Source organism: Lynx canadensis, chromosome B2 (assembly GCF_007474595.2).
Source record: "Lynx canadensis isolate LIC74 chromosome B2, mLynCan4.pri.v2, whole genome shotgun sequence".
Taxonomy (NCBI): domain Eukaryota; kingdom Metazoa; phylum Chordata; class Mammalia; order Carnivora; family Felidae; genus Lynx; species Lynx canadensis.
In genome coordinates, this window is record NC_044307.1 from 106,011,552 (window position 1) to 106,026,475 (window position 14,924).

Genomic DNA, 14,924 nt, shown 5'->3' on the forward strand with positions numbered 1-14,924 from the left:
TTCACAGGTTTTTTTTTTTTCATTAAAGGATAATAACACCATTCTCTTTGACAGAGTGTATTTAAAAAATCAGAGATTAAAAATCTGAAAAAGAACAGTCTATATTAATTTGCAAATTTTTTTAGACCATTAAAGTCACATACATGTAACTTTATTATATAGAAATGGCTAATGAATTTGAGCATCCCTTATCTAAAATACATTGAAATAGACATTTGTTTGTATAGTAATGTTCTCCTAACTGGTTATTAGCCTTATCTATGGATGGTATCTTTTATTTTTCATTACTAGTATTCTTTCTTTCTTTTTTATGATAACTTTTTGAATCTAAGCCTTTTATTGTTTATTTACTTGTTTATTTTACTAACAACATAAATAGGTACTGTGGGCTTTGAAGTCAGGATGCTTTCAAATCCTGTTCCCTCAGTAAAAGTTGCATGACCTTGACAAAGTCATTTTACCTGTTTAATCCAGTTTCTTAATTTTTTTTAAATTTAATTATTCATTTTGAGAGAGACAGCAAGCAGGGGACAGGCAGAGAGAGAGAGAGAGAGAGAGAGAGAGAGAGAGAGAGGATCCCAAGTAGGCTCTGCACTGTCAGCTTGGAGCCCAACATGGATGGGGCTGAATCCCACGAACTGTGAGATCATGACCTAAGCCAAAACCAAGAGTCAGACACTTAACTGACTGAGCCACCTAAGCACCCCAGTTTCTTCATTTTTTAAATGAATTTGATTAACACATAGTACTTATGGTAGTATCTTGATAATTAAATGTAATTCATACATTTAAATGCTTAACATGGTGCTTAAACATTAAATTCTCTACTAAGATTAGCTGCTGTTATCATTATTATGTGTAATCATCACAGCTTTTACGATCAGAATTCTTGAGTTTCTTTTTATCTTGTGCATTTACCCTCTTTTCCCCCATAGCAAGGTTCTACTTTGCACTTGTCTAAAAGCCTAACTTCCTACAGAATCTTCTTGTTCTATGGATTTGTCTGGAAACTCAGGACTTTTTAGGTTTCTTGAAGTGCCTATTTAGGAAGTATTTTCTAATTAGTATTTTATTTATTTCTTAATTTATAAAAGAAGAAGTCAGGCTACTAGCTACTTTACAAATCACTGAGAAGGTTTTGTCTATTATTGCCTACACTTGTACTATATCTTGCTGTCTTAGATTTATATTTCTACATGTTGATAACATCTCTCCTTTTTATTTTCCATTCTACTGGTTTCATTACATTTCCATTTCATTATGTTATGAATATAAGCAGTAATAAAACAAGATCTTTCCTTTGTTCTAGCTTGCATTTTTTTATATACTAATATTATTTTTATGTGCTTTGGGTACCAAAGTTTCTTTGTTCACCTATAAATAGTTGTGTTTTTTCAGTTTATATTCATTATTATGTCGTCCATATGTAATTACTTAGATTTATTAGTGTGAATAAAGTGTCCAAACCAAGGTGATTATTTTTCTAACCATTTTCACCATTTCATTAATACTACATATATGGGAAGAGATCTTAGATTAATTTCAGCATGCATACCACTAATATTTATTGAATATCTGATATTGCCAGTTGTTGTGCTACATCATTTCAGTTATTGAGTGTCAGGAGTATATCAGATACTTTCATGTATTTTATGTCCTTTAACTTCATACCTCTATGAGATATTCATTCAACAAATATATTTATCAATTTTAGTATAGTATATGACAAGTGAGTGCTCTAGTGAAGGTATATACTTTTTTTAAAAAAAGAGAGTGGGGGGTGCCTGGGTGGCTCAGTCGGTTAAGCGGCCGACTTCAGCTCAGGTCATGATCTCGCGGTCCGTGAGTTCAAGCCCCACGTCGGGCTCTGTGCTGACAGCTCAGAGCCTGGAGCCTGTTTCAGATTCTGTGTCTCCCTCTCTCTGACCCTCCCCCATTCATGCTCTGTCTCTGTCTCAAAAATAAATAAAACGTTAAAAAAAAAATAAAAATAAAAAAATAAAAAAAGAGAGTGGAAACTAACTTTATTGAATTCTTAACTGTATTTTTACAGCAACACTCTGAGCTTGGTACTGTTATTATCCCCATTTAAAGATGGGGAAACTGAGGCACAGAGCAGTCACTCAAAGTCACATAACTAATAAGGAGTGGATTTGGCTCTTGAAGCCATGCATTCTGGCTTCTGCACATGCTTTTTTCCTTTATGCTTAGTGGACGTTTTGCCAAGTGAATAAATCAGTTACTTTATCTTATAGAGAATGGAAAAGAGCTAATAAAAACTAGAAAAGGACAAAGTATTAAAAAATGAGTAGAATAACTTTTGTGAATATTATATGTTAAAATTATTCACAACAGAGCCTGTTTTGCTCCTAGAAGCCTTCTGTGCTTCTGAAACACAGGAGATACCTTAGAACATCAGCTACAATTGTTTTTGTGGGAAATTTGATTTAAATGTTCCTTTTCCCTCTCCATTTCTGCATACTCCCATGTGACCCTGATATGTGTACATAGGCTCACCTTTAAAAAAAGAAAAAAAAGCACCTTGAAGCCACTATTCTTAGTATTCATATTGCCATGCAAAAACAGACCCAAGTACCAACTTGCTTATGTGTATCTTTTTGTAATATTTGTAATATCATTTATGACTAATTATGTTAAATGAGAATAGGAGAGTAAAAAGAAGTTTCAGGTTCCTATGTAGATGAATATTTAAATGTTTTCATGTTTGAGTTTATATATGAGTACTTTTCTTAATTGTTTATGTAACATTTCACTAAAGAATATTTTCCTATCATTGTTGTAAATATTTAAGTCTTTTTAAAATTTTTTTCCTCTACTTTTTTTTTTTTTTTTTTAATTACTCTGAAGGTATTTGGTAGCCTTAGGTTGCATTAAACCCCTTTGTGACCTATTGACTGTTATGGATTCTAAAATAGTCCAAGTGGCTTTAAATGGACTTGAAAATATTCTACGTCTTGGAGAACAAGAATCTAAGCAAAATGGAATAGGCATTAATCCATACTGTGCTCTCATTGAAGAAGCATATGGTAAGCAGTCAGTTCAAAATTTATCATTATAGTCAATTCTTTTTGTATTTAATTGCTGTTTAACATTATGTTGGTTTTAGGTATACAAGATAATGATTCAATATTTGTATATGCTACAAAATGATTACCATAGTAAGTCTAGTTACCAACCATTATTGTACATAGGTATAAAGATTTTTTCTTGTGATGAGCACTTTTAAGATTTACTCTCTTAGCAACTTAATAAATATGTAATAAAATATTCTTAACTGTATAGTCCCCATACTGTACACTATCTCCCCATGACTTATTTATAACTGGAAGTTTGTACCTTTTGACCTCCTTCATACCTATTTTGCCAACTTCTTCACGGGCAACCACCAGTTTGTTCTCTGCCTCTAGGAGCTTGGCATTTGTTTTTGTATATTTGGATTTGACATATAAGTGAGATCACATGGTATTTGTCTTTCTTTGTGTGACTTATTTTATTTAGCATAATGCCCTTAAGGTCCATCCGTGTCGCACATGGCAAGATTTCATTCTTTTTATGGCTGAATAATATTTTATTATATACATGTATACCACAATTTTTTAATTCCTCTTCCATCAGTAAATACTTAGGTTGTTTATATATCTAGGCCACTGTAAATAGTGCTGCAGTGAACATGGGGGTGTGGGTATCTTTTCTAGTTAGTGTTTTTGTTTTCTTTGGATAAATACCCAGAAAAGGAATTGCTAAATTATATGGTGTTTTTTTTTTTTTTTTTTGAGTAGTTTAATTTTTTGAAAACCCTCTACACAGTTTACCATAGTGGCTGCATCAGCTTACATTCCTACCAGCAATGCACCAGGGTCCTGTTTTCTTCACATCAGTGCTTGTTATTTCTAGTCTTTGAGAACTGATTCTAACAGATGTGAGGTGATATTTCATTGCAGTTTTTGTTTATGTTTCCTTGATGATTAGTGAGGTTGAGCACCTTTTCAACCTGTTGGATATCTGTGTTCTTTGGAAAAATATCTATTCAGATCCTCTGCCTATTTTTTAACCAGATGGTTTGTTTTTGGTGTTGAGTTTTATGAGTTATTTATATATTTTGGGTATTAACTCCTTAAAGTATATGATTTGCAAATATTTTCTCCTATTCTGTAGGTTGTCTTTTAATTTTGTTGATGGCTTCCTTTGCTGTACACAAGGAAGAGTAACCTTGCGTTTTAGTTTGATGTAACCTCATGTGTTTATTTTGACTTTTGTTGCCATTGCTTTTGGTGTTAAATCCAAAAATTGCCAAGACCGATATCAAAGAGTTTATCAGCTGTGTTTTCTTTTGGGAGTTTTAGAATTTCAGATCTTACATTCAAGTAATCCATTCAGGGTTTGTTTTAGTGTGTGGTATAAGATAGTGGCCCAGTTTCATTCTTTTGTATGTAGCTGTCCAGTTTTCCCAGCACCATTTTATTTATGTTTATTTATTTTTGAGAGAGAGAGAGAGAGTACAGGGGAGGGCAGAGGAAGGAGACACAGAATCTGAAACAGGCTCCAAGCTGTCAGCACAAAGCCTGATATGGGGCTTGAACCCACAAACTGTGAGATCATGACCTAGCCGAAGTTGGTCACTTAACCCACTGAGCCACCCAGGCGACCCCCCAGCACCATTTTTTTGAAGAGATTATTATTTCCCATTGTATGTTACATTCTTTGCTCCTTTGTTGTAATCTGGTTGATGTTATATGTGGGTTTCTTACTGGGCTCTCTATTATGTTCCATTGATCTGTTTTTATGCAACTAAGTTTTGATTATTATAGCTTTGTCATATAGTTTGAAATCCAGGAGTATAATGCCTCCAGCTTTGCTGGTTTTAAGATTGCATCTGGCTATTTGGGGTTTTATGTGGTTCAGTACAAATTTTAGGATTGTTTGTTCTGTTTCTGTGAAAAGTACCATTGGAATTTTGATATGGATGATATTGAATCTGTAGATTGCTTTGGATAGTGTGGACATTTTAACAGTACTAATTCTTCCAACCCATGAGCACAGAATATCTTTCCATTGATTTGTGTCGTCTTCGGTTTCTTTCATTATAGTTTTCAGTGCACAGGTCTTTTACCTCCTTGGTTAAATGTATTCCTAGGAATTTTATTCATTTTGATGCACTTGTAAATGGGATTATTTTTTAAATTTCACTTTCTAATAGTTTGTTATTAGTTTATAGACATGTAGTAGATTTTTACACTGTTTTTGTATCCTCCTACTTTACTGAATTCATTGATTAGTTTTAACTGTTTTTTTGGTGGAGTCCTTAAGATTTTCTATTATAAAACCATGTCATCTGCAAATGATGATAGTTTTACTTCTTCCTTTTTGAATTAGATGCCTTTAATTTCTTTTCATTGCATAATTGCTCTGGCTAGTACTTCCAATACTATCCTGTAATAATACAATTGAAGAGGTTCATCTGTAATCAAATGAAAAAGATTTTCAGTATCACTGAGACTTGTGTGTAGATTGTTTTTCTTGGAAGCAATGAAATGAAGTGCTATAGATTCTGCTTATCTTGTAAAAATAGACATTTTCAGTTTCACTTATAGGTTGTACTTTTGGTAAATTATATAATAGATGCACTGGATTTGCAAATAGTATTCATTCCATATTGGTATCTTCTGGTTCATTCTCTGAGATAATGTGTGTGTGTTAGTTTGCTCACCTTTTGGTGTGTTTTTGTTTTGATGCTTTCCATTTTTGTGCCTTTTATTTAGCATAATTACTTTGGAAAGGACCTGTGGACTTACATAATCTAAAACTGTCATTTTAAAATTGAGACACTAAATTACAAAGGAACCAAACTATTTGGGCAAAATCACACAGCTAGCAGAGTGAAGACTGTGATGTTTTTACCCCTGGGCCTGTGCTGCTTCCTCATACCGCACTGCCTCATGCTCTCATTCTTAAAGTTTAAGGCATAAATGGTGTTAGCTATCAGTATATGCAAAAATTAGATAAAAATAACAGCCCATTGCTAGTGAACTGACAGATGCTGTGGATTCATTATTTCAGTTCAAATTTATGTTGAAACCTGTGTAACAATTTTCTATATATATGTATATAATAGGTCTGGATAAAATTGAATTTCTGCAAAGCCATGAAAATCAGGAAATTTACCAAAAGGCTTTTGATCTGATTGAACATTACTTTGGTGTAGAAGAAGATGATCCCAGCATTGTACCTCAGGTGGATGAAAATCAACAACAGTTCGTGTTTCAGCAGCAGGAAGCACCAATGGAAGGGTTTCAACTTTAACTTGGTGGGGGAAAAATTAATGGCTAAAAAGGGTAGTTTCAGATATCTCTTCTTTGTTACAGTGTCAGTAGGAATGTTTGGTGTGTTTTTACTTAAAACAGAAAAGAAAAAGTTGATGCACTTTTAAAAAGCAAAACAAAAGTTTCCATTCGGATGCAATCTTTTGTTATAGTTTTGTTTTTATTTTGGCGTACCTGTATTTGTGTTTCTGTTGTTTTACCTATTTTTTGTATCTACTTGTGAACAATTAAATACATATAAAATTATTTAATAACTTAAGCTTGAAAAGGAGAACTTTGGTAAAGTATTACATAATGGTTCTGAATTTTTTCTAGCATCTTGGAAGCTGCGCATTAGCAGTTTTGCGTTAGCAGAATTGCATTCTGGCAGTAAGTCTGACATGCCCAATCTATTAAATCTACCTCTATCTTGAAGCAAAAACAAAAAAGCTTCAGAAGCATGAAATAGTGTAAAAGCTAAATTAGAATGTGAAAATATCTGTTACCTTAAATTATAAATCACTGTGCTGTAGGTTATACTTTGCAAAAAAAAAAAAAAAAGTTACAACAAAAAACCTGTAAAATTTATTTATAAAACATAGAAGTATTGTACTGATAATCAATTAAAATGTGGCAATTGTGAAGAGAAAAGCTGTTCTTCATGTTGAACACATTAAAATGATTACACAACATTTAAATATTTGTTTTTAACATACAAATGCTATTAATATTATTATATTTTGTATTTTGACCAAATATGCTACCATTTTTGAAATAGTGTTTTATTATTTTTTCACTCTTCATTTTAAAAAGCATCATGATAGAGATGCCATCATGAATCTAAAGTAGTGCTGCATAGCAAAAATAATACTGTAATTCTTTCTCTGATTTTTCAGAGCAGTAATTGAAAAGTTTCACTTTCTGTGTAATAATAAACTTGGGTACTTGAATGGCAAAATTATCCTGAAGAAATCACCTTGTTATGTGTTAAATTATATTACATGCACTTAATGTTTGGACACTAAAGGATGACACTAGTGAAAATTGCTAAGGATTCTTTAATATAGTTGAAATCTGTATTAGGGATTTTTTTTTTCATAATACAGAGAGGGTCATACCGCTGCTTGTTGTAAATCAGTGTATTAGATTACATTTGTAGCAGATCGGTCAGTATAATGTATCTGTTTTACCTATTAACAGCAAAAACCTCTTCAAACTGTGAAGCTTTTAAAAAAAAGTTTCAATGGGAAAATTCTATTTATTTATAGATACATATGTATAGGGTGTCTGTGTGTTGTTCTCACAGTGCTGTACTTGTTAGAGCTTTCTAAGCAGATATGGTACTGTTGAACTGCAGTCTTTTCATTTATGGTTATATGCAGGCTATTTACATTTCCAATTATATACCTAAAATACTTATTTAAAAATTAGTATACAACTGTCTTAAGATGGGAACTAAAGCATTTTTGATATGATCCATAGCCTATTCTGTAAAGAAAGATTTCATTTATGATAGCGTTTATAATGTTTCTGCTGGAAATCAGAGGCATGTTACAAGAAGAAAATGTATATAGGAGTACTTTTAAAACTTAGTATGACACTTTGTAAATTATGTATCATGAAACTGTGCTTTTGGCAAGACACTTAAAACCTACAGATATAAAATACAGGTTTAAATGGTGTCCATAATGCTGACTGTATCTGCCAAACCTCTTTTATATATTGTTAAGTAGAGGATTGTATCTGTGCCCTTTTTATTGTGGTGGAAGTTATAAAGTTGAGTAAAAAAAGGTTTTTGTTGTTGTTGTTGTGTTATGTGTATTCAAAAGAACAGGGTAGTTATATCAAAGATTACCAAATTGATGGTGAATTTATGAGGTAAACTCTTCTTTGTGGTAAGATGGTTCTAAGTATCAGGTGACAGGGTATTCCACTCTTTGTAATCAACCGAACTTAATAATGCAGTATAATTCATAAACTAACCAGCTGTGCCTGCTTTTATTTTGAGGACCCTGTAGTCATATTAATAAATATCAGAGTCAAGTCTTTCAAACAAAGTAGTTCTTATGAAAGGAAAAATAATATATGTGTGTGTACACACCCTCACACATAAAATGATTTTTGAGGGGGCAATTTTTAAATTTTGCCAGTGAAACCTTATATCTCTAAATACAGAATATGACCATATTATAAGCATCTAAATATAAAATTATATTTAGATCTGTTACTTGGATAATTAATTTGATTAGATTTGAATGCAAGGAGTAGTATCTAATAGTTGGGACCAGCTATTGACATGGTGATGACTTTATTGAACCAAGACTAGCAAATACTTTGTTATTAGAATTTTTTAATATATGTCAACTCCTTTCAAATATAATTTTTAAAATGCTTCAAAATATATTTTCATTATTCTTCACTGACCTTTATGGAAAAAAAAAAATTGACTTTCTTTCCTAATAAGACTTCTTATATTTAAATCCAAGAGAAACTGTGCCAAAAAAAAAAAAAAATTAAAACATGTTATAAAGGGGAATGCATACAACATTAATGCAAAAAAACCAAGAAAATACTTGAAAGAGCCTTTTACATTGATTTAATTAAATTCATTGTTTCATTTTGTCTGAATTTGAATTTTTACTAGTTAATCTATGCAATTATGCTTACTTGTTTTATATTTGTAAGTATTTGACTCACTAGCCTGGTGTTTTTAAACAAGTTTTATTTTGAAAGGTGTTCCTAGAACTTAATTTTTAATGTCATTTTGTTCACTTACTGGTAGCACCAGAACAAAAAGCTGAAAAAACAAAAACAAAAAAATCTGCTGGCACAGAAATAATATCATTTGGTAACTGTAAAACTTACTTGCAAGATAAAGGTTGATTTGTTGAATAAAAGACTAAAAGAAACATTACCTTTGCCTTCATATTTTTTCTTAAGAAGGAGCATTATGGAAAAGGTAACTACTACAAAGTCTAGTGAGTTTTTGTTGCTGTTCTGAATTCGGCAATCTCCTGGCTGCTTGTGAAACTGAAATCAAAGTAATTGTTAACCTTTACTCTTTTAGTTCATAGCATTACTGTTTTATGAAATGTGACATATTAGGAGACAATGTGCTAGGGCTCTAAAAGGATAATGTGTCTTTAAATTCTGACTGGGGTGTGGGATGAAGGGAGGATATTCTTGTCTAACTAAATAAACCAACATTTGAGCAGTATGCAATATTATGAAATGTTACAGCACTATATTAAAAATAATAAAATACTATTTTACAATTGCAATTATATAAATGTGTCTATTTTATTTGTTCTTACTGATGCTATTGTATTCTTATTGGAGCAAAAACAGATGCCCTCATGATTATAATTCCATCTACTTTATAAAAACCATTAAGAATGTTGTTTGTAACCTATCTGATAAAGCAGTATGTTGTCTTTATTTTAGAACTTACATATTCTGCTATACATTAGATCTGTCTTTGTATTTCAAGCTTTGGCAGTTTCACGTGTTTTGAGATTATTTTTTTCCTTTTCTGTTATTTTAACGCAATACTGTGCATTTATTTAAGGGGAAGAGTTTTAAACCAGATAAATAGAAATTGGAGGGAATGTCCAGTTTAACTTTCTTAATGTACTCTGGGACACATGGTCCACACAGTAGCCAAGCCTAAGCCTCCCTAGCTTAGAGCTTTTGTTTGCTGCTGCTGCTTGTCGCTTTGCCTGGCTTCATTTCTTTCAGTATTTGAAACTATGTTAATCACAGAGTAGCGAAAGGGATTGGATCGGTTATATTTAGGGTACCTTACTTCCAGTAAGGCAGTCTGCAATTTTAGTGGCAAATGAATTTCTGAAAGTGCAATGTAGAGGTCAAACAATAGACTGTGCCATTCCCTTCCCAGAAATTCCTAAGTATATCCTTTAATGATGTGTTTGGTCAATTTAATGTACGTTCTTTGATTTTCTTTTCATTCATATTTGAAGAGTTGACTAAGTTCAGTGAGTACATGATTCCCTGCTTTTAGCACATCAAATAAATTTTATATTTCAGTAGTTTAAGTTTTAGGAGACCTTTACATCATATCATTATTATTAGCACTTTAACATTCCAATTTTCCATTTTGTTATGAAATAAAACTTTGAAATAATCGTACTAGCTGGAAAGCACCACCAGCACTAAAATGTTGACTGGGGGCAACCCCACCAAATAAACAACTTGGAATGCTCAGTAGTTAATGCACAACCATTTTAATTTTGAGACAGTAGACAGTTTGATGTGTAATGCCCAAAAGTGCCTACTATTTAAACATTGAGTGTTTTGGGGCGCCTGGGTGGCGCAGTCGGTTAAGCGTCCGACTTCAGCCAGGTCACGATCTCGCGGTCCGTGAGTTCGAGCCCTGCGTCGGGCTCCGTGCTGACTGCTCAGAGCCTGGAGCCTGTTTCCGATTCTGTGTCTCCTTCTCTCTCTGCCCCTCCCCCGTTCATGCTCTGTCTCTCTCTGTCCCAAAAATAAATAAACGTTGAAAAAAAAAAATTTTAAACAGTGAGTGTTTTACTACTGTTACTCAACACAGTGTTGGAAGTCCTAGCCTCAGCAATCAGAGAACAAAAAGAAAAGGCCTCCAAATGAGCAAGGAGGAAGTCAGACTCACTCTTCACAGATGACATGATATGCTATGTGGAAAACCCAAAAGACTCCATCAAAAAACTGCTGGAACTGATAGATGAATTCAGCAGCATTGCAGGATATAAAATCAATGTACAGAAATCAGTTGCATTTCTATACACCAATAAAAGCAGCAGAAAGAGAAATCAAGGAATCAATGCCATTTACAATTGCACCAAAAAACATAAAATACCTAAGAGGTGAAAACCCATTAAATACCAAAGAGGTGAAAAATCTATACACTGAAAACTGTAGAAAGCTTGTGAAAGAAATTGAAGACACACAAAAAGGAAAACATTCCATTCTAATGGATTGGAAGAACAAATATTGTTAAAATGTTGATACTACCCAAAGCAATCTACATATTCAATGCAATCCCTATCAAAATATCACCAGCATTCTTCACAGAGCCAGAACAAACAATTCTAAAATTTTTATGGAACCAGAAAAGACCCTGAATAGCCAAAGTAATGTTGAAAACAAAAAACAAAAACCAAAAACAAAGCTAGAGACATGACAATTCCAGACTTCAAGCTGTATTACAAAGCTATAATCATAATGACAAGTATGGTACTGGCACAAGAACAGATACATAGATCAGTGGAACAGAATAGAGAGCCTAGAAATGGGTCCACAAACATATGGCCAACTAACGTTTGACAAAGCAGGAAAGAATAGTCAGTGGAAAAAAAGACAGTCTCTTCAGCAAATGGTGGTGAGAAAACTGGACAGCGACATGCAGAAGAATGAACCTGGACCACTTCCTTACACCATACACAAAAATAAACTCAAAACGGACGAAAGACCTAAACCTTAGGAAGCCATCAAAATCCCAGAGTTGAAAATAGGCAACAACCTCTTTGACCTCGACCACAGCAAATTCTTACTCAGCATGTCTCCGGAGGCAAGGGAAACAGAAGCAAAAATGAACTTTTGGGGCCTCATCGAGATAAAAAGCTTCTGAACAGCAAAGGAAACAATCATAACAACTGAAAGGCAACCAATGGAATGGGAGAAGGTATTTGCAAATGACGTATCAGATAAAGGGGTAGTATCCAAAATCTATAAAGAACTTGTCAAACTCCACACCCAAAGACCAAATAATCCAGTGAAGAAATGGACAAAAGACATGAATAGACACTTTTCCAAAGAAGACATCTAGATGGCTAACAGGCGCATGATAAGATGCTCAACATCGCTCATCATCAGGGAAATACAAATCAAAACCACAATGAGATGCCACCTCACACCTGTCACAATGGCTAAAATTAACTCAGGTAACAACAGATGTTGGTGAGGATGCGGAGAAAGAGGCACCCTTTTGCGCACTCCTGGTAGGAATGCAAACTGGTGCAGCCACTCTGGAAAACAGTATGGAGCTTCCTCAAAAAAATTAAAAATAGAACTGCCCTACGACCCAGCAGTTGCACTACAAGGTATTTAACCAAAGGATACAAAAAGGCTTATTTGAAGGGGCACATTCACCCCAGTGTTTATAGAAGTGCTATCAACAATATCCAAATTATGGAAAGAGCCCAAATGTCCATTGACTGATGAATGGATAAAGAACACGAGATATATGTATACAATGGAATATTACTCGACAATCAAAATGAATAAAATCTTACCATTTGCAACAGCATGGATGGACTAGAGTACGTTATGCTAAGCAAAATTAGCCAGATAAAGATAAATATCATATGATTTCACTCGTATGTGGAATTTGAGAAACAAAACAGATGAACATAGGGGAAGGGAAGCAAAAATAAGAAAAAAACAGAGGGAGACAACCCATAAATGTTCTCTTAAATATAGAGAACAAACTGAGGGCTGCTGGTGGAATATTGAGTGGGGGGATGATGGGCTAAATGGGTGATAGGCATTAAGGAGGACACTTGTTGGGATGAGCACTGGGTGTTATGTGTGCCTTCGTTTTTTTATGTCATGTTTATGTATACCTAAAATATATAGTTTCACTTCCCTGTTTTTGAAATGTATAAAATGGAATATTTTATATATTCTATGATTTTTTAGCTCAATGTTAACAATTTTTGAGATACATCCATATATACATATACCTATGGTTCTTTTTCTTTGCTGTATATTATTGCATTTTGTGACTATATCATGATTATCTGGTAAGGCAAGTCTTCTGTTTTTCAGGATTGTCATAGCTCTTTGCATTTCCACATAAAGAATTCACTTCTTAAATTCTGTGAAAAGCCCCATAGGGATTTTGGCTGAAATTGCATTTAATCTAGAGGACAATTTTGGAGGAGTTAACATCTTAATTATACTTTTACTACTCATTAGCAAATTATAGCTTACCATTTACTTAGAGCTTCCTTGCTGTATTTCAAAAATCTTTTTTTCAGTTTTCTTCACAAAAATCATTCACATCTTTTAAGTTTACTCCTGGGTAGGACCCTCATGTTTTTCATTGTTGTAAAGCATTTCTTGTTAACTAAAAATTTCCAAATTGTTCCTGGGGTATAGAACTCCAATTGAATTTTGCATATTAATCATATCTAACAACCTTGCTAAATTAGTTCCAATTTGTAGATGATTTGGGGGTTTTGTAGATAATATTAACTGTAATGACATTCATTTCAAATCCTTGTTTCTGTTTCTTGTTGCATTAAGTTATGACCTCTAGTATGATATTGATTAGAAGTAATAGTAGCAGGCATTTTAAGCTTGTTATTATTTTCTTAAATGCATTTAATGTTTCACCACTAATGATGTAGTAGGTGAAATTTGTATTTGGAGATTCTGTGTTATCAAATTTGCCCACTCCTTAAAATCAATACCCCTGACATTTTCATGGTCATTTGTGGACATTGTGCATAGTGGTGAAAAAATCGAGTAACCCAGGACACATGTTCCCAGCTGAGGTTGAACAAAGCAATGCTTTGCTCTCTTATTTCAGCCTTCATACTACAAACAGCTATCCTTTCATGACCTATTTAGTGCCATGTGTCTTGTGTTTTTTGTTGTTGTTGATTTTGCTGTTTAAAATGGCCTCCAAGTATATTGCTGAAGTGCTGTCTAGTGCTCCTAAGTGCAAGAAAACAGTGTGACTGCTTTCTGTTTGTTTGTTTGTTTATTTATTTATTTATGTATTTATTTATTTATGTGACTGATGTGTCTTTTTTTTTTTTTTTTTTTTTTGAGAGAGAGAGGGCACAAGTGAGGGAGGGGCAGAGAGAGGGAGAGAAAGAATCCCATGAGGGGCAGAGAGAGAGAGAGGAAGAGACAAAAAGTGGGACTCACCCCAAAGCAGGGCTGGAGCTCACGAACTCACCTGATGCAGGTCTCGAGCTCCCCCAAGTGGGACTCACAAACTGTGAGATCATGACCTGAGCAGAAGTCAGATGCTTAACCAATTGAGCCACCCAGTAGCCCCTTGTGAGTGATGTGTCTTAACAGAAAACACATTTGTTAGTTACGCTTTGTTGAGGCATGAGTTACAATTCTGTAGGCTGTGAGTTCAATGTTAATGAATCATATATATATAGTTTTTAAAGAGAAACACCTATAGAATAGGGTGTGTATTGTTTGGTTGACAAACATATTGCCAGAGGTTCACAGGAACCTAACCCTGTATTTCCCCTAGGAGTAATGATTCAATACTTGCTAATTCAGTGTTTGCAGCAACTTTATACAATAACTACCATGAATAATGATAACTGACTGTATGTTTTTTTGTAGATAACTTCTATCAGATTTAAAATGTACTCTTTTTTCCCTAACGTAAGGTTTTTATTTTATTCTGTTTTTAACCTGAATGGAGTTGAAATTCATCCAATTTTTCTCTGCATCGTGAATAAACCTATGGCTTTCTACTGTTAATATGTTGAAAATAGACTTTCCAGTATTGAACCTATTTTAAGATGTACCCAATGTGTCAGTTATCATTTTATTGCTTTTAAGCTCCAAATG

At 33.5% G+C, this 14,924-nt stretch overlaps 1 protein-coding gene across 1 annotated transcript in view; it reads left to right on the plus strand.

The window, feature by feature from the left end:
* Positions 1–9,701, plus strand: part of KPNA5 (karyopherin subunit alpha 5) — a 43,634-nt gene extending 33,933 nt beyond the window's left edge. The window contains exons 13-14 of the mRNA XM_030316224.2: positions 2,869–3,047; positions 6,134–9,701. Of these exons, the coding sequence (XP_030172084.1) occupies positions 2,869–3,047; positions 6,134–6,321 (367 nt within the window). The 3' untranslated portion in view covers positions 6,322–9,701. The remainder of the gene's footprint in view (positions 1–2,868; positions 3,048–6,133) is intronic.
* Positions 9,702–14,924: the final 5,223 nt, after the last annotated feature.